This window comes from Somniosus microcephalus, chromosome 6 (genome assembly GCF_052327205.1).
Source record: "Somniosus microcephalus isolate GS21.2 chromosome 6, FLI_Smic_1.0, whole genome shotgun sequence".
Taxonomy (NCBI): domain Eukaryota; kingdom Metazoa; phylum Chordata; class Chondrichthyes; order Squaliformes; family Somniosidae; genus Somniosus; species Somniosus microcephalus.
The window spans coordinates 51602272-51621986 of record NC_140992.1 but is presented as its reverse complement, the minus strand read 5'-3'; the positions used below and the strand labels follow the sequence as shown (position 1 = coordinate 51621986).

General features: G+C 42.8%; 1 protein-coding gene across 1 annotated transcript in view; it reads right to left on the bottom strand.

Annotated features, from left to right (window-relative positions):
• LOC147115719 (protein phosphatase inhibitor 2-like) overlaps positions 1–13023 on the bottom strand; it is a 32790-nt gene extending 19767 nt beyond the window's left edge. The window contains exons 1-4 of the mRNA XM_085990210.1: positions 12786–13023; positions 10601–10708; positions 7299–7388; positions 3818–3915 (exon numbers count right to left, since the gene is read on the bottom strand). Of these exons, the coding sequence (XP_085846336.1) occupies positions 3818–3915; positions 7299–7388; positions 10601–10708; positions 12786–12892 (403 nt within the window). The 5' untranslated portion in view covers positions 12893–13023. The remainder of the gene's footprint in view (positions 1–3817; positions 3916–7298; positions 7389–10600; positions 10709–12785) is intronic.
• Between the last annotated feature and the right edge of the window lie 6692 nt (positions 13024–19715).

Below are 19715 nucleotides of genomic sequence, written 5' to 3'. Positions count from 1 at the left end.
CTGTCTCTCCCAATCCTTTGTGCCCTTTGTTTCACCTTTCTAATGCTACATTGTGGTGCCCACCCCCCCTGCCAACTTAGTTATCTCAAATTTCTTTGCACATGTATAAGAAACCAGTTTATCAAAAATATTATGGAAATTTTACTTAAGATGCGCTATTGGGAAGAACAGTCACGTTACATGTAGACTAAATGATAATTGTTAAACTAATTTGTCTGCAGTTCTGACAACATCTGAAAACAGTCTTGTCAATTGTAATCAAATTTAGATAAATACTTATTTAAGAATTTTTTTCTTTAATCCTAAAAAACGTAACAAATGACCTATTAACATGCAAGAGAGTTCCATCATATTCTTAACACATTAAAAGTACTATGACTGAGGCACAGGTGAGCTATTATATTTTCCTGACAAAATTATAAACTTCCAAACATAAATCCCAAATTAAAGCTTCATCTGCTGCTGCGCTCAATCCAAATATAAAAACCCTAGATACATATTCCAGTGCCGCAACAGCCTTCTTTGAGTAAACGTGAGTCAGGAATTCAAAATTTCTGCTGTGATTGGACTTCCCATCCATGCACTTAAACCTTTACTACAGGAAACTTTGTGCTATCCGGCACCCACGGGACCGAGCTGCTGCCGTTGCCTCAAAGCTGCCGTACTCTCCAGAGTTAATGTTGAGAGATATGGAGATTCTTATCTCCGTATTTGACAACAAACACTGTTGAGTAGATCCCAACACTGTAGCTTCTAAACACTCGGGTGTGGCCTGCAAGCTCTGTAGCTGAAGCTGTTGCTATAGCTACAGACCTTGCACAGCTTGGCTGTTCAAACAAAGCAAAAAAAAAACAAACAAAAAGAATAAAAAACGGCTGCTGATTTTTGCCGGTGGCTCCAGATTGCCGGATAGCTCACCTCCGGATAGCACAAAGTTTCCTGTAGTACAATATTTAGCAAAAGTAACAGTACCATTAGTGGATGGAGTGAACCTTGACTGCTAAATCCAGCACTGGAATCAAATCCCCACAAATGAGATTGATCCATTTTGATTGATCTATATGCTCTCTTCTGCCCTTCTCCAAGAGTGCTCTTTCACTCAAGATGGGTTTGGAATGAGTTACATGATATTGATCCATGCTTTGAAGATATAAAAATATTAGCTTGAGTTTTTGAGAGATGATTAAGCATATAATTGAGTTTCTGTCACCATGACAAAAAGTGCTCAAAAACCTGCCAACCTTTGATCCTGATGCAGTTCCTGGGATCTACTCACCAGTGACCTCTGGCACTGACTGTACCAATGTGTGCAGGATCGGGGGGAGGTTACTTGATCTAAATAATGGCAACAGGTGTCCACACCACTGGGGATGCATCTCGGCTATCTGCCTGCCAGAGAAGGCTGCTCCCTCCCTGCCCTGAAAATAGCTGCTCGTGTCTTATTGGTTCTTTGTAACCTAACATTTAAAAAAATAATTACACACCTTTGGGGGTTCAGGCCACAACGCAGGCTTATACCCCACATTCGCTGAGAGTCACAGCCCCTGCCCAAAAACTACTGGAGAAGGCAGGGACCCAGACCTATGAGTCGCGGCCTATTTTGCGACTCCATCCACCAGACTTCAGCTGGAATTATGGTGGGAGTGTGGTCCAGATAAATTTTTGTCTAGTATTTGGTTAAGTGGCTGTTTCTTTAAAACTCATTGTGCTTAGAGAGTTCAACTGCGAGCTAATGACGGAGTCTTGTACCATCCTCAGCCCTGGCTCAGTGATAGCACTCTTCTCTAAGTCAAAAGAATGTGGGTTTAAGTCTCAGTCCAGAGACTTGTACTCCTTCAGTACTGCATTGAAGTGTCATCATGTCTTTTAGATGAGACATTAAACAGAGGCCCCAACTGCCCTCTCAAGTGGACATAAAAGATCCCATGGCACTGTTCAAAGAGCAGGGGAGTTCTTCCTGATGCCATGGTCAATATTGATCCCTCAACCAACACAAGCAAAAGATTATCTGATTATTTATCTCATTGCTGTTTGTGGGACAAATTGGTTGTTGCATTTCCCTACATTACAACAGTGACGACACACCAAAAGTACTTAATTGGCTGTAAAGCACTTTAAGACATTCGGAGGTCGTGAAAAAAGTTGTACAAATGCAAGGTTTATTTTCCTTTTTAATTCTATCCAGATGCAATGTTACAACGTTAAGAGTCTGCCAGGTAACAGGCTTGAAAGGAATCCAACACATGATTTTCAATTTTATACAGACTTCATGATTGGTTCAGTTTATATTTGACTGACTGTTCCTTGTTCAATTTAGTTGGCTAGTTACTCAAAAACCATTAACTCCTGGTAACTCCTTTCTGTGACAAAAAAGGAACAATTCTTGTCAATAGATAGTAATGGAAAATCTTATGAGGAAAAATAAGTCTAAAAATCTCAGAAATTGAACCACAGGAGTTTGAGAGAACCAACAGTTTGAAAGTGGTTAAAGAGAGGAGAAATATGTGCATTTAAAAGTCAGGTATAAAAGGATTAGTTTAAATCTTAAGAGTAACAATATTTTAATTTTGTCAATGAGTTAGATAAAAGACATTCTACTTTAAATATATTACTATTTAGATGTACACTTAGATTATTTGCTTATTTATTTGCATAATACAGGTTTCATATTTTAAATGAGATCTGTTGTGCTCTTCTCCTTTTGAACTTACTAGACCTCACAGAAAAGATAGCGACTGAAAGATCTGGGGAATTGCGACTCATCCGTGAGAGTGATCTACGCTACAAGAGCCAAGATCATTTAGGTTACGGTTAACAAAGACAAAACAATTACCACAAACAAGGTTTCATTTACCATCCATAAATTGCAAGCCATTGGTTTGTTCCATCAAAAGAAGCCTTGGCTATTTTGATCTACTGCACTATAAGAGAATCATCTCTTAATTTTAATCCCAATGAGCCGGTGTCTGATATGTATAACGTAGTGACTTTTCCTGATCAATGTTGCATTATTGAAATCTTATAACCCACTATATCCGCTGTCCTACTGGGGATCACTGTACATGGTTTAGGGTGTAATAGTGGAGTCTGATAGGGTACTTCCTGGCAAGACCTATAGCTTTGTATAATACATGGACATCATCAGGCCACATCCAGTATCTGCCACACTGGAAATTTTAAACTTTCTTTTTTTGCTATCTTTGATGACCCACCATTCTTCCAGTTCTACTCCCTCAGATGGGGTGATTTAAGAATGTCCAGACCAGGGTCTAAAGGCCTGAGATCAATACTATAGTGCTAGTGCAATAGTAGCATCATGAATAATAAAATAAGTTCAACATACTAATGCACTTTAAAGATAGCCTTCCATTTAAAACAAATTCATCCAATTTTGTCAGAATTGAGGCCAGTTTACAAAAGACGAGCATAAAATGTAAACTAAATATACTCCATTAACACTCAATTTCTTAAACACTCACTGGTGCAATTTCAAAACATTTACAAACCAAGAACAAGGAAAACCACCTTCACTTTCAATGAACCTTTAAAGAAACAATTCTAAGAGGATACTGGGAAATATGTTCCACCATAATTAAACACAATTAATGTACAACTGTGCTACAAAATATTTGTCCCCCCCCCCCTTTATTGCAAGTATGAAAAATATGTGAAGTTTCAGTACCATAAATGGGGTTCAATTATGTAACTATAAAACTGGAAGTAGTCTTAAAAGTACAATAACGAACAGGCATTCAAAAATGAACAATTTTCAGAAGTTTAACATATGCTCTAAATACTGTAAATATAATTGGCTTGCCTTGTTCTTCTGGAGTTAATTCTTCCTCTTCCTCTTCTTCACTACTTTCCTCCTTTGGCTGAAAGATTTTAGGATTAATTCCCTCAGCTGCTGTCAGCCTAAAAGAGTAAAAAAAAGTTTGGAGACATCCTGTAATTTCACATTCATTGCTCTGGAAGCATAACTGTTCATATGCTTTATGACTACCAAAATGCGCATTAAGGTTTAGGTAAACATCCAAGCAATTTTGCACAGGTGCCTTTTCTCTTCTGTTTGAGAGAACTATTTTTCTGTAACACAAGTTTAGTGTCGTTGTGAAGTGGAATCTTCACACCGACGCTAAACTTGGAGTATAAACTTTCTGCCAAGGTGCAATTTGACTCCAACGTGAAACAGGCTGGGACTTCAATCTCCAGAGAGTCTCACGCAGCTTCCTTCCGATGACAGGTCGGACATCAATACTGAATTGAGGCACTATTTACACTGTAATTGCAGGGTCAGTGCAAAGCCAAACTTTTTCACACCTGTGCTACAGTGCGACTGTGAATGCACCCCAAGAAATGTCTGGTCTGATGCATGTTCGTGTGATCAACCTACTTCTGAACAGTATAAAAAGGACATGCTCTGCCCGTTGTGTCAATTCATTTTAACTCAAGTACAAAGTGATGTTATTAAATGAAGTCCCTACAAGATCCGATCAATAAGCACCTTGGGATAAGGAGGGAGGCTCTTGCAGGGAAGAGACTACAGCTGCCAAATAAGGCATCATCTACAGCTGCTAAATCCAAACAGTAGCATCTGGAGTACGCTAATTGCTTTGCATAAGATATCAATGGACACCTGCTTATTGCATAACTATTAAGAGTAGCTGTAGAGCAGAATAAGGATTTCCTGCAATGAAGCAAGAAGAATGAGTGAAGAACATATTCACATGCCATTCGACAACCTGTGGTTTGGAGATAGGTTCATCATGGAACCTTGGAATTGCATAAAGGGACTGACAAAAGGTATTTGACACTGTGAATTTAGTATACATGAGCCTTATGGGCATCTACACACATTTAAAGAGGTTGATAAAAGCAGAAGATAACAACATCCAGGTGGAAATGGAAGTGGAACACAAAACTTGGCAGGTGTGTTCAAAATACAACAAGTCAGCATGCCATATCAAGCAAGGCTGATCCATGAGCAGTGCCTAGATTCCAATAACCCTAAGGGTGAAAACCAGAACCACCCAAAAGCATATTCTTCCACAACAAACATTTCAAATCACAAGTTCTACAAGACTCAAAAGAAACGTACATCAATTTATCAGGTCAAGTTAAGATAATTTTGGCACAAGAGGTGGTCTATCTGGATTCAGTTTCCAGTCCATCTTCATAAACCTAGAGATTAGAGGATATTCTCACAAACCTGATGCAAAGGGATCAGAAAAGACACACAGTAGCCACATGGAAAGCTACAGAGCTGGGTTTTAACCATAGGTTGCATATACAGGAGACTTTGGTTTATCCGGAGGTTGTATGTCCGGAAACCTCGATCTACCGGCAGAAATCAGGAGCCGTTCTGTTAGGTTGTTTTTCTTCTCGTGGCTTTTTTTTCCTCTCGTGGCTTTTTTTTCCCCCAACAGTCAGGCTTTGGAAAGTCTCTCTGAAGCTGTTGCTAAGCTACAGAGACGCTTCCAAGGTACGGGCCGACTGTTTGAAGCTGTTGCTAAGCAACAGTGTTTGTTGTCAGATACGGAGATGAAAATCTCCGTATGCTTCAACATTAACTTTGTATGTCCAGCAGTTTTGATAGATCGGCAACAGCTCGGTCCCGTCGGTGCCGGATATAACAAAGTTTCCTGTACTTGAGAATAAATTGTATACAATAGCAGAGAGAACCAACACTCCACTGTATAAAAACTTTTCCCACTTTAGGTTATAAGCCTGATTGGTAGATATTTTTCTGGAAGCCAATAGTGTGTCAATTATCACTGGTGTTATGCCTTTGTCTAATAAACACTTCCCAAGTATATGCAACCTCTGGCTAAAACCCAGCTCTGTACCTTTCCATGTGGCTACTGTTTGTCTTTTCTGATCCTTTTGCATCCTAGGCCATCAAATACTATCTTGGATGTAGGATATAACTTGGAAATTCCTTGAACAATTTAACACCTGGATTTGCAACAACAGTTTACACAGTAGTACATTTCAGGGAAGACCCATACCCTGATCATTGCCCAGTCAACCCATCTTCAGCAATAGTGGGTTAAGTCTGCAGGAGGGACAGCATTGGCAGATGGGGTGCTGGTGATGACCCCTGCTGGTTCTTTGTCTTTTCCCAATACTGTCAAATGGGGCAACAAAGAGTAGCAGCAACCTAGTTATCATCTATATTGCGGTATCACACAGTCCTGTACACCCCAACACCAGTAATGATCTAGAGAGCATTATAAATAGGAACAAGTTTGCATTAGATGCTAGCTTACACGAGAAAGCAACATGTAGTAACGCCAATAAATGTTCAGGAGGACCAGTAGAGTTTAACATCCAGGCTAAATACTGGGCAAGAGCAGTTAGTCTGGACAAGTGTAATGCTGCATTTATATTACAGCCCTCTTGCTGGTGGGAACTCCAACTTCAGCAACACCGAAGTAATATAAATGAGGCCTCGAGATGTTTTTTTCTCTGCACAGCGTCATCAGTGCTGAAAGTAGGATGCCACAGGTAGGGTAAACGTTCAACCCACTTGGAACAGGCCAGCATTGCAGATTGTGCATTAAGAAATAAACTGTAAATCGGAGATAAACCAGTTATGACAATGAGTCTACACCCAAAAACATTAACCTGCCTTTAAGCATTTTCTGTTTTTATTGTAATATTTGCACCGGATGTTCTTCATATAATTTTTCCATGGACCTCCTCCCCAGTTGCTCAAATCTCCCAAAATCATAGAAAAGCCCAGGAACCAAAAATTAAAAGTCACCATCACATCTTTTAAACAGCTGCAATTCTTTGTGTTGCCACCAGTGCTCTGGAATACAGCCTGAAATGGAAACAAGGTCAATGCGAGAGCACCAAAAGCAGACACAGTACCACTTTGATCTGATCTAGTTCTGCACAATACAAACTTGCCATAAAGTAATGTAATATCAAAATGTGAAAAATTGTTATTACATCAATCCCAGCCCATTAGTTTTAAATCATTGGAGTTACTGTTACATATACAAGGTATAAAACTCCAGAGGGATACTTACTGAAGAATTCCTGTGCAATACCTTACTCATAAATCTCTTTCACCCCCACCATTCCCCCCCCCCCATTCCCCCCCCCCCCCCCTCAACCTGTTCCCTTCCTCTTTTGGCTAGTTCACATCTTGAATCTGAAATATACAAAACCACAGGAGGACAACAAACTTCACTGAAACCAAAGAGAGCCATTTTCAATATCATAAAAATATAAATATGTCACCAATATAACTGCAAGGAAGTTCAAAGTTTGAGCAGATATGTACTCACTTTTGCGCTAGTATTTCTGCAGTAATATTTATGTTTGATTCAGAGTCACTCATTGCAGCGTCATCATCATCATCATCATCTCCTACCATCCTGTGCAACAAAGGAATCATTAAAAATTAAACATTATATTTTGTTCCCAATGACTGGACCTAACCACTTAAAACTTGTAATATTAAAAACATTTTTGCATTCCATTTCATTCCATTACAATGCACATCTTTTCTGTAGCCTATTCAAATTCAAAGTACTATACATCAGTTCCCAGGTATCTTTTCTAATCCTGTGCTAATGGAGGTAAACCATGAACACAAAAGCCTTCATCAGTGGCGAGAACGTACAGCATCCCACCTCCATTGGACAGAGCTTTGACCACCATACAACTTAGGATTCACTTAGTACTTACACAGCACAAATCCACTTTAATGAATGCAGTACACAAATGCAATTTAATTGGGGACCCAAATGCAGGTGCCAAATAAACATTCTATTAATGAATTTATGGGTTCTGTGATTACATCAATTATCCCCTTCATGTACTTCCACAAGTATCCTTTGGACATGATTTTTCCCTTCTATGTTGCTACCACGAGAAAAAGCATTAAGAGCTACATCAGCAAGATCAAAGATTTTAAGTATATCCAAGGGTGTGGCACGCCTAGCAAAGGGCAGGACAACTTCTTAAAGGGACACTGTGTCTATTTGATATTCCTCCAGTACAATATGAATAGGCTATTTATATACAGGGGTTGAATCATAATTCTTTGTAACTTTGATTTTTAAATATGAAGAGGTGCTAATGGGAAAATTAAAAGAAAACTGTAGCAAAAATACTCAAGACTCTCCTCACTTATTTTGATCACTGTAATTTAATACTTGACAAAATAAACTTGCGTGCATCAAAACATCTTTTAGGTTTTCACAATTCTTTTAAACCACTGTCAGAAATTGCTATCTGCCCAGATGTAAAAGTAAAGGGGGGAAAAAATCGGGTTGCTTTGTGCCTCCCGTTAGCGTCCCTGGGCAAAGCCCCAAGCCCTGTGCGCGGTGACGCTAACACCTCCTGCGAAATTCAGCTGTTGGGCGACCTGTAGTTCCATAATTCTTATTCAAAGATTGTGGAAATATTTTACTCTAATTGTGCAATACTCTTCTGCTCCATATGCAAAACAATATACTTTGAAGCATTATGCACAGAACACGATGCGAGGTTATCCACTTTGGTGGCAAAAACCGGAAGGCAGATTATCTGAACGGCAATAGGTTGGGAGAAGGGGAAGTGCAACGAGACCTGGGTGTCCTTGTGCACCAGTCGCTGAAGGTAAGCATGCAGGTGCAGCAGGCAGTTAAGAAGGCAAATGGTATGTTGTATGAGTACAGGAACAAGGATGTCTTGCTGCAGTTGTACAGGGCCTTGGTGAGACCACACCTTGAGTATTGTGTGCAGTTTTGATCGCCTTATCTGAGGAAGGATGTTCTTGCCATGGAGGGAGTGCAGCGAAGATTCACCAGACTGATACCTGGCAGGAATGACGTATGAGGAGAGATTGGGTTGATTGGGCTTATACTCGCTGGAGTTTAGAAGAATGAGAGGGGATTTCATTGAAACTTATAAAATTCTAACAGGACTAGACAGACTAGATGCAGGAAGGATGTTCCCGATGGCAGAGGAGTCCAGAACCAGGGGACACAGTCTAAAGATAAGGGGTAGGCCATTTAGGACTGAGATGAGGAGGAATTTCTTCACCCAGAGAGTGGTGAACCTGTGGAATTCTCTGCCACAGAGGGCGGTGAAGGCCAGTTCAGTAAATATATTCAAGAAGGAGTTGGATATATTTCTTAAGGCTAAAGGGATATGGGGAGAAGGCAGGGACAGGGTACTGAATTTGGATGATCAGCCATGATCTCATTGAATGGCGGAGCAGGCTCGAGGGGCCGAATGGCCTACTCCTGCTCCTATCTTCTATGTTTCTATGTAACACTGTGCAACCTTACTGCTTGTTAGCAATACAAGAGAACTGTATTATAGATGCGAGAACAAAGAAAACTTAAAGATTTAGTACTTCCACTTATATTGTGCTAAGGACGTGTGGCTACAGAGGTCATCAAAGGTACGATGACAATACCTGTTTATCATTCAAATGTTTCTTTCACCCACTGAAGGTTTTGAAAATTATTTCACGCTCCCACATTAGCAATAACTCTTGTCATAAATATGTTGATGGGGAAATTGTCCCTCATATGATGCTCTCCATCAGGTGAGCTGTCCTCCATCAAATGTGGCAGGAGGAATCAGACAATCAGAACACGATCTTTTAAAACACCATATTTTGTTTATGTCCAAGTACAGAAATTACACTTTATTATATGGAGAGCATCAAGCTCATTTCCAAGACTCAATGAGATTCCCATTATAATAGTGATTTAAAAAAAATAAAAGCTGCCTTTTCTGTTTCTTTTGAAGACCATGATGGCATTTACAGAAAAGTAACACGTCATATATAAACAAAATATATTGAGTGCAAAAAAGGATGTGGCAGCACTATGGTTTGTGTCAGTACTTTCTTTTCCAGTTGAAATGAATGAGAACCAGGCTCATCCAATGGCTCAGTGAGTTTATTTGGTGAGTAAATGAATCACATTGACTTGTGTTCAACTAGCTGATCTCAGCCCAGCACACAGGCAGGAGTGCAACTATCTAAGCATCCTTGGGTAAGGAAAAGTAAACAGAATCAGCCAGTGACCCGCTGCTGGAAGTCTGTATGTACTTATGTGAAAGTCAAGTGAGGAAAGATTAGACTGGGCTGTAATGTCCCAACAACAATTGAATGACTACCTACTAATATGTACCACCATCCTTACACTTTAAATACAGTTGGACCAGAGCTGTATCAGAGCTTTTGTCTTCTCCAGTGAGGTTCTGTCCTTACCTTTCATAATTCTACAACATTGAAGTTCTTACTTTAAATTTGAATCAATTATCAGCAAAGCTGCCTAATGCCAAAAATAAAACCGATGTAATACAACGGTTCCTGGTTAAATTCACATTGTGTTCTATTTTTAAGTGTATAAAACATTTTGGCTGTGTTGGACCTTTAAGGCATTTGTCTAGCCTGCCTGATCTTCAAAAATATAAACAAATCTCAACAAATTGCAATACTCAGTAATCCAGCACCTCATCGCACAAGGAAATAAAAATACAAGTTTTAAATTACAATATTTTCTAACCTTTTGAGTCACTTGGGTAAGCATGGGGACATGTTGTAAGTTCATTAGACACTAAGATAAATAATTTGTTTATTTACCTGTTGTATGGTGTACTGGGCTCATCGATTTTCATTAGCCCATAGTCCTTTCCTTCTGGATGATAAGTGGCAAGAATGTTCATTTCATCCCATTTTTGTGACTTTTTACTGCAAAACATGCATGTTCAAGTGTGTGATTAAAATCCGCCAGGCCACCAGTATACACCTCAAATCTTAGGCAGGAAAAATTAGCCACGGGCAAAGACACCTTTCCATGTCACATTCCGTTATTCAGCTACTTTTTAAATACTCTTATGTTGCTATTGACAGAAGTGTGTCTTTCCCAAAAGCCTATTCACCCTCAAAAACACACACTACATATTTTCAAATGTAAAATTGATTTTAAATAAGTACTTGTGTAGTTAAAATCAGCTGAAGCTATGATGTTATTTTGCCATTAAGGGGTCATAAAGAAATTGGAAAAAAACCTACAAGTACTTCTTCACACAAGTCACAGAAAATTGAGTCCTGGGACCAACTTCAAATTAAAACATCAATGGCAAGAGATAGAGATAGCTGTTCAATTTGAAAACAAACAGGTCTCTGCAATAGATAGGTCATCCAAACTATTGAGATGTTAAACTTCATTTCATATCAAGCCATAGGACAATAAATTACATATACAGACATGCAAACCAGCAATCTAACATCCCTTTATCTGACAGTTTGTGACAAGTGGTGTCAGACCACTGAACGACAGGCTCACATTCTGTGAAACCAAAGCTGCAATCAGCCACTGTAAGAGGAACTTTGAAAAGCTCCACTTGCCTGATAAAGTGGGAACCTGCAGTAAAGCACTGATGACTCCTCTACATCACCCAAAACAACTGCCATAATCCAACTTTTAAGCCTCAAGCAGTTTACAGCAGTCACCTGAACACCTCAATTACTATCTTAAGAGTGGGAGGGGGAAGTAATCAGGATTCTTAATTTTTTATAGTTGTTTTTACATTATTGATTTTCAATTTGGGGTCTTTTGTTCTGACAGCTGTGACTATGCCATTGAAAGATAAGAAATAACAAACTACTATTTACCTTTCATGATCTCAGGACATTCCAAAGCATTTCACAACCAATAACTTACTTTTTATATATAGATAAAAGGGCAGTCACTGTAGTATTCAGCCGCCAATGTACACACAGTAAAGTCCAACAAACAGCAATGAGATAAATGACCAGAATGTTGGTTGAGGGATAAGGGTTGACCAGGACGCCCCTGCTCTTCTTTGAATAGTATCATGGGACCTTTTACATCCACCCGACAGAAGAGATGGGGCCTCAGTTTAATATGTCATCCAAAAGATGGCACTGCCACAAGTGCAGCCCTTCCTCAGTACTGCACTGAAGTGCCAACCTCTGCTCAAGTCTCTGGAGTAGGGCTTGAACCCATGACCTTCTGACTCAAGAGGCAAGAGTGCTAGCCACGACTGACACTGTACTTGAAATCCACACAAAGATTTAGTGTGATATTACGATACAAGTCAATCAAAAGTAATTTGCAGTTAGGTGCCAGAAAACGATGGCCATAGTGTCATATAGTTGCGTGACAAAAACATACCAGAAGTGAATAGCGATGATACAAAAAAGGTTTGCAAGAGTTTCATTTTTTGCAGTGGTGATATACTCTTAAATTTACTTCAGGTTTACCTACAAAATCTTAAATGGGTGCTTCTGTGGAATGTTGTGCAAAACTGGCTACGTGACAAAGTGACAAGAAGCAGCAGCCTGTGTAGCAATAACAGGGAGTGCTGAGTAGAGAAGAATATGACGAGTCGGAATGTGCACTGTACGGTTTAGAAAGTGATGGAAAACGCCAGAGCTGGGAAAAAGACCGTGGGGCAAGGTCAAAGCTGAGAAAGCGGGATGGGCAGGAAGACAGTGGGCAGTAACTGCTAGGGTCTGCTCGAATCGATCGCCGGCCGACTAAAACACAAGAGCCCAAACGGCCGGTTGATCAGTAACCCTATCCTGTATAAAGCGGCCCGGGGGGAGGGGGCGGCAAAGAGTTATTGACAAACCGGCCCTCGTCAGTAACTCTATCCCCCGGTTTGGGGTGGGTGGTGTTTGGGCTGCGGTGGCAGTGGAATCGCCGAAAGCCTGGGCTCGTTAAGTATATAGTGAGTGCGGAGGGAGTACTGGCACCGAACACGGCTCACTCGGCCAGGCCCAGCACGCACTAACTTACTTGTACTCCTCCTCTTCCTCGACAGACAGATCCAGCGCCGAGGTCTGCGGAGATCGCGCCGGTTTACTGTTTTTTAAAATCCCTTTGATGGGTGCAGGAGCTGCCATGGCGGAGCGGTGCCCGGGAGCGCGGAAGGGGCGGGCAGGCTGCGGCCGTCGAGTGCGGGCAGCGGCTGCGAGAAGTTGTTCCTTCAACAACGATCAGTCAGTCTCCCCTTGCCCCGCCCCCCACCCACCGCGCAGCCTCCGCCGGCCACCCTGGGCAGTCGCGGCAAATCTCGCGAGAGCGGGCCATGACGTGCCCCGCCGCGCCCAGTGACGGGTCAGACAGGGTCTCCCGGGATCCGCGGGGAGGGAGGTGGTCACGTGCATTGTGAGACACCGGAAGTGAGGCACGGCACGTGCTGAGAGCCTGGCCACGTCTCCCGGGGGGAGGGTGCTGAACTTGGCGGGAAGGGAGGCCATTGCTAGTTAGGAAACTTTGTACAGGTTGGGGCACGAATTGCTCATTCATCGCACGCCTCCGAGGTCTCTATCTTCCATGGTTCTCTCCAACCACTTGCTTCTTTTCCCTACTGGTAATAATCCCTTCACACCTTTTTTGGTGTTGGAAAAAGCTACCCCAGAAACCTCACAGGTACCAGCTCAAAACTTCAAGTACCCCTTCTTTCAAGTTTCAAGTTAACATCTGTCTCAATCTGCTCCTTAACTGTTTTGGCTGCAACATTGACATTATTGATTTCTTGAAAGTCCCAGTCCCCAACCTCTCCACCTTGTACAACAGCCACCAACCATGCCCTCAGATACATAGGCCACATGTTTGGATGCAGATGACACAAGACTCGACTGGATGAACACCGCCAGATACGCCTTAACCACCTCAAGTTGTAATGTCGCTCTCTTTCCCATTGGTAAAATCTGCCTACTATACCAAGATAATCCTGCAAAGGAAAAACAACTGCAAACTCTTTTTACCACAAACTGCCTACTCTGACCTCCCTCTCCAATACTCATCTTGGGCATCTAATGTGACGAACTCATGGTACCCAATATTGAGGTAATCTGTCCCGCTGTCTTTGTTCTCACTTTTCCCCTCCCGAGCATTCATAGCTCCTAGTTCCCCATCCTGCTCCTCCCCGAACCAAAAATCAAAATCTACCCCACCGACTTTAAGATGGTCATCCTCACCAAATCCCTTTATGGCCTCACCTCTCCCTGCCTTCATACTTTTCCTCACAGCATGCCTCTGCATACACCCTCTGCTCCTCCAACACCAGCCTGCTCCTCCTCATTTACCTTTTTCCTGGCCACTGTCTGAGGCTGGACCAGTCTGTTTGCAGCGTTGGCATCCTATTTGACCCTGAGTTCAGCTTCCAATCCCATATCCTCTTCATCACCAAGACCTACTTCCACCACTGTAACATCATCATCTCCCTCCCTGCCTCAGCTCATCTGCTGCTGAAACCCTCATCCATGCCTTTGTTACCTCTAGATGCGACTAATCCAATGCTCTCCTGGCCAGTCTCCCACCTTGCATCCTCCTTAAACTTGAGCTCATCCAAAACTCTGCTGCCCATATCCTAACTCGCACCAAGTCCTGTTCACACATCACCCCTGTGCTCGCTGACCTACATTGGCTCCCGGTCCGGCAACAACGCGATTTTAAAATTCAATTCCCTCCATGGCCTTGCTCCTCGTTATCTCTATAACCTCCTCCACCCCTACAATGCTGCAAGATCTCTGCACTCCTCTGATTCTGGCTTCTTGTGCATCCCCAATTTTCTTCGTTCGACTATTGGCGACCATGCCTTCAGTTACCTAAGCCATAAGCACTGAAATTCCCTCCCTAAACCTCTGTGCTTCTCTTGCCTCTCCTCCTTTAAGATGCTCCTTAAAACCTACCTCTTTGACCAAGTTTTTGGTCACCTGTCCTAATTTCTACTTAAGTGGCTCAATGTCAAGTTTCTCCTAATAATTTGCTCCTGTGCCTTGGGGCATTTTACTATATTAAAAGTTGTTGTTGTTGGTGGCCGCTCTTTCAACCACGTGACCTCACACTCTGGGACTCTCCCTCAGCATCTCTGCCTTGTCACCTTTCTCTCTGCCTCTTCTATTTAAACTGTAGGGCCTTTCATCATCACTATAGATAGAAAGAAAGACTTGCATTTATATAGCACCTTTCACGACCACCGGACATCTCAAAGCAGTACTTTTGAAGTGTTGTAATTGCAACAGCCAATTTGCACACAGCAAGCTCCCACAAACAGCAATGTGATAATGACCAGATAATCTGTTTTTGTTATGTTGATTGAGGGATAAGTATTGGCCAGAACAACAGGGATAACTCCCCTGCTCTTCTTCAAAATAGTGTCATTGGATCTTTTACGTCCACCTGAGAGAGCAGACGGGGTCTCGGTTTAACGTCTCATCCAAAAGACAGCACCTCCAACAGTGCAGCACTCCCTCAGCACTGCACTGGAGTGTCAACCTAGCTTTATGTGTCTTGAACCCACAACCTTCTGACTCAGAGCCGAGTGTGCTATCAACTGAACCACAGATGTCTCTTGTTTTCTCTGACTCTTTAATGAGAAAGGACCTGTGATCTTTAGGCAGGAGAGTGAAAGATCTCAATCTCCCGTATGTGTCTGGCATTACCACTCGTTGTCAGAGACTGGAGATGGATGGAGACTTACTATATTCCATTCAGTTCCCAATCTGAACCAAGATAAGTGGTAAGGTGCCTGGTGAAGACTGGCATTTCCTAGCAAGCATGAAGGAAAATCAGAAGGAAAGTAAGATCTGAGCAGTTCTTGGCCGCTGGCTGCAGTGGCCTTTGATAGAGGCATGGGCGGTACAACATGTGCCCACCTTTTTGGCTGGAGATGCATCAAACCAAGCAGACAAAGAAGGGGAATTAGGAAAAAATGCAGAAACTAACCCAAAACTACCATCATTCAAATAAAGTTAAAGCAAATCCCAGGTGTAAAAACCTTGGGCTAAAATTTGGGGGGCTTTACGCCACCCATTACTGGCAAAACATAGTGAAAAGAGGGCCGTCCACCATTCTCCGAGGCCCTGCAGCGCTGCTAGTAAGAGCAACGGCCCTGCAAATTTCAATTAGGGAGAGGTGATGTCAGTTGGCATGCAACGCGGACTTAATGTCACCTCGGCGAACTTGAACCTTAGTGCTGAGGTCAGCGCTGGGTCACAAGCTTGCCATGAAAATAGAGCATTGAAGTAAGATATTAAAATTGGACATAACAGGGCAAGACAACCAGGATTCAATTGCAACACCAGTGTACAAGGTGGAGGTAATGAGTTAATTCATACTCTGAGTTAAACGATATAGAGGTCTGTATATTGCATTTACCCAGCTAAGTTTTAAAAACATGATTAGGTGACTTCAACTGCTGAGAGATTAAACTGCAGAGCAACTCGTGGAAAGATTAGAGAGGATGTCTGGTCAGCTAGGCGAGGCAGCATATATACAAGATAACACAGGAAGAAGTCGTTTGTTATAAATTACAACAGGGTTGCATTCCTCAAAGTATAGTGGGACTAATTAGGATGTGCTTGCTTTGCAGGAGTAACCCGAGACGAGGCCAAAATCTGTGCTTTGCATGCCTTAATGAGGACTGTTATCTTAAGGAAACATGTAACGAGCAACACCACCTGGCTATGGGCAATTAGATGGTTGTAAAGCAATTAAAATGAGGCCCATAGTCACAGGACGTGATGGGACCAATTGATAACTGGAATGTGGGATTTGGGGGCGGCAGGAAGAAGAAATGTCACGGTTTTATAATTGCAATTTAGCTATAACTCTGTATATGCTGATAAGCTTACCCCGGCCCCTAGGGCAGGGCCTTAATTTTTGTATAACTGTGTGGACTTTGAGAGGCTCGTTGGAGTTTTGGTCTTGCGTAGGGACGCAAGAAGTTCTCCCCAGGCCTGAATAAACCGTTTTGACTTCAATTATTGGGTCTGTCTTTCTTGCAACAAGCCGGTGACATCGACCTTGTATATCACTTGGTCTGCACTTTGGGGGCTTACATCAGCATTCAGAAGACTCTCAGAGGCGCTTTCAGCACCTCTTAAAGAGACACACACATCTTTCAGGTAAGTTTGCATTTAAGCTTTTGGACCGGATTTTTTTGATTTTTATTGAAGTAGTGGCTTGCTGCAATACATGTTAAAAGTTTTTTAAGTGTGTAGGGAGTGCTTCTGGATGCTTTCAAGGCCTCGGATGGTAAATGAAGGCCTCTGAGAAGACAGAAAATGCTGCAAATACTCAGCAGGTCAGGCAACATCAGTGGAGAGAGAAACAGAGTTCACGTCTCAGGTCGAGATGCTGCCTGACCTGCTGAGTATTTCCAACATTTTATGCTGTAATTTCAGATTTACAGCATCCGCTCGCAGAGGGAAAAGGAAGACGCAGAAGAGGAAGAAACAGAAAAGGAAGATGCAGAAGAAGAAGAAACAGAAGAGGAGGAAGCAGAAGGAAGGATACAACTCAGACAGCCCTTTCTGGTCGGGATATCTGGGATGGAATCATCCACTTGCAGTACCAGTGAACACAAGCCCGATTCCCCTTTCAACATTTATCCCACACCTTCCCTTCCCTCTGTTACTGACCATCACAGCGTCCTCTTGGCCACAGTGCTGAAATAAAAGCCAGCACAAAGCAAACTTTCCAATCCAACGTTATACATCTATCCATCCAAAATGACATCAAGAAATCTTTATGCATTCTCTTAGTGCCTGTCTTGTGTGTGCCTTTGCCTATCCTACTGATGTCATGCAGTGCTACCTCAGTGGCTGCAGCATGGCTGGTGGAAGACTGCTGACTTTCGGCAGGGGCACTTGAGCTGGTGGCTGGGAGTGCGAAATTCAGTGACGGTGTTTCTTCTTCTTCACTCTCCTCTCCCTCTTACTGGTCAACCACTGGCTGGGCATGCTGCATTTCTTGGGTGTGTGAAATGAGGAAGGCACAAGGGTGGAGTTGTGGTGAGGGGAAAGTGGGAAAGCAAGAGGTGCATGTGAGAAGGAGGTTAACATATGAGGATACCAACATCTTGTATCCTTTCTGTCCCACCGCTGGCCAAAGACTCAGCTATGCCCTTGCCAAGAATGGCTGCACCGTCTCCTCCAAGAGAGTAAGGTGAGGCTAGGAATGGGAGATGTGCCTTGTGATTGGTACAGATTGTTGGTAGGTGAGTGATGGGGGGAGGTGGGGCGGAGTCATGCATTGAGAAGTGTGTGAGGTTAGTAATTTAGTTGGTTGGAGACGGTTTTTGAAGATGCATCACTGACCTTGACCAGTGGTCTGAGGTCATGCAGCTTCTTTGGGTACTGCAGCCAGGTGATGGGGGCGACACTGCTGGCAGTGACCACCTCGATGATGTAGTCCCACATCATTCTTTCTGGAGGGCTTCCTGGCCCCTGTGGGCAGAGGATCTCTCTTGCGTTGACCCCCCTGCACAAAGCTGGAGTGCTGCGTGCAAGACCCTGGGTGCCCCTTCCCTGGCTTGTTAAGCCATTTATGTTAGCGCTGAAGAACTTTTCCCATTTTTTGAGGTGCGGAAGGGAATTCAGCTTGAAGAGCTGAATATTCACAAATGGGACTTTTTAATGTTAATTTTTTTTAAAAGGCAGTAAAGGCATCTTCCAAAATTCGATAGACTCTGGAACAGTTCCCATGGATTGGAGGGTAGCTAATGTTACCCCACTATTCAAAAAAGGTGGTAGAGAGAAAACGGGGAATTATCAGCCTGACATTGGTAGTGGGGAAAATGCTAGAGTCCATTATAAAAGATGTAATAGCAGAGCACTTGGAAAACAGTGACAGGATCGGACAAAGTCAACATGGATTTACAAAAGGAAATTCGTGCTTGACTAATCTATTGGAATTTTTTGAGGATGTAACTGGTAGAATAGATAAGGGAGAACCAGTGGATGTGGTGTATTTGGACTTTCAGAAGGCTTTCGATAAGGTCCCTCATAAGAGATTAGCGTGAAGTTAAGGCACATGGGATTGGTGGCAAGGTACTGACTTGGATAAAGAACTGGTTGGCAGACAGGAAGCAAAGAGTTGGAATAAACGGCTCTTTTTCCGAGTGGCAGGCAGTGACTAGTGGGGTACCGCAGGGATCGGTCCGAGGACCCCAGCTATTCACAATATATATAAATGATCTAGACAAGGGAACTAGATGTAATATCTCCAAGTTTGCAGACGACACAAAGCTGGGTGGGCGTGTGTGCTGTGAGGAGGATGCCGAGAAACGCCAATATAATTTGGACAGGTTGGATGATTGGGCAGAAGCATGGCAGATGCAGTATAATGTGGATAAATGCGAGGTTATCCACTTTGGTGGCAAAAACAGGAAGGCAGATTATTATCTGAATGGCAATAGATTGGGAGAAGGGGAAGTGCAACGAGACCTGGGTGTCCTTGTGCACCAGTCGCTGAAAGTAAGCATGCAGGTGCAGCAGGTGGTTAAGAAGGCAAATGGTATGTTGGCCTTCGTAGCTAGAGGGTTTGAGTACAGGAACAACGATGTCTTGCTGCAGTTGTACAGGGCCTTGGTGAGACCACATCTTGAGTATTGTGTGCAGTTTTGGTCGCCTTATCTGAGGAAGGATGTTCTTGCCATGGAGGGAGTGCAGTGAAGATTCACCAGACTGATACCTGGGATGGCAGGAATGACGTATGAGGAGAGATTGGGTCGATTGGGCTTATACTCGCTGGAGTTTAGAAGAATGAGAGGGGATCTCATTGAAACTTATAAAATTCTAACAGGACTGGACAGACTGGATGCAGGAAGGATGTTCCCGATGGCCAGGGAGTCCAGAACCAGGGGTCACGGCCTAAGGATAAGGGGTAGGCCATTTAGGACAGAGATGAGGAGGAATTTCTTCACCCAGAGAGTGG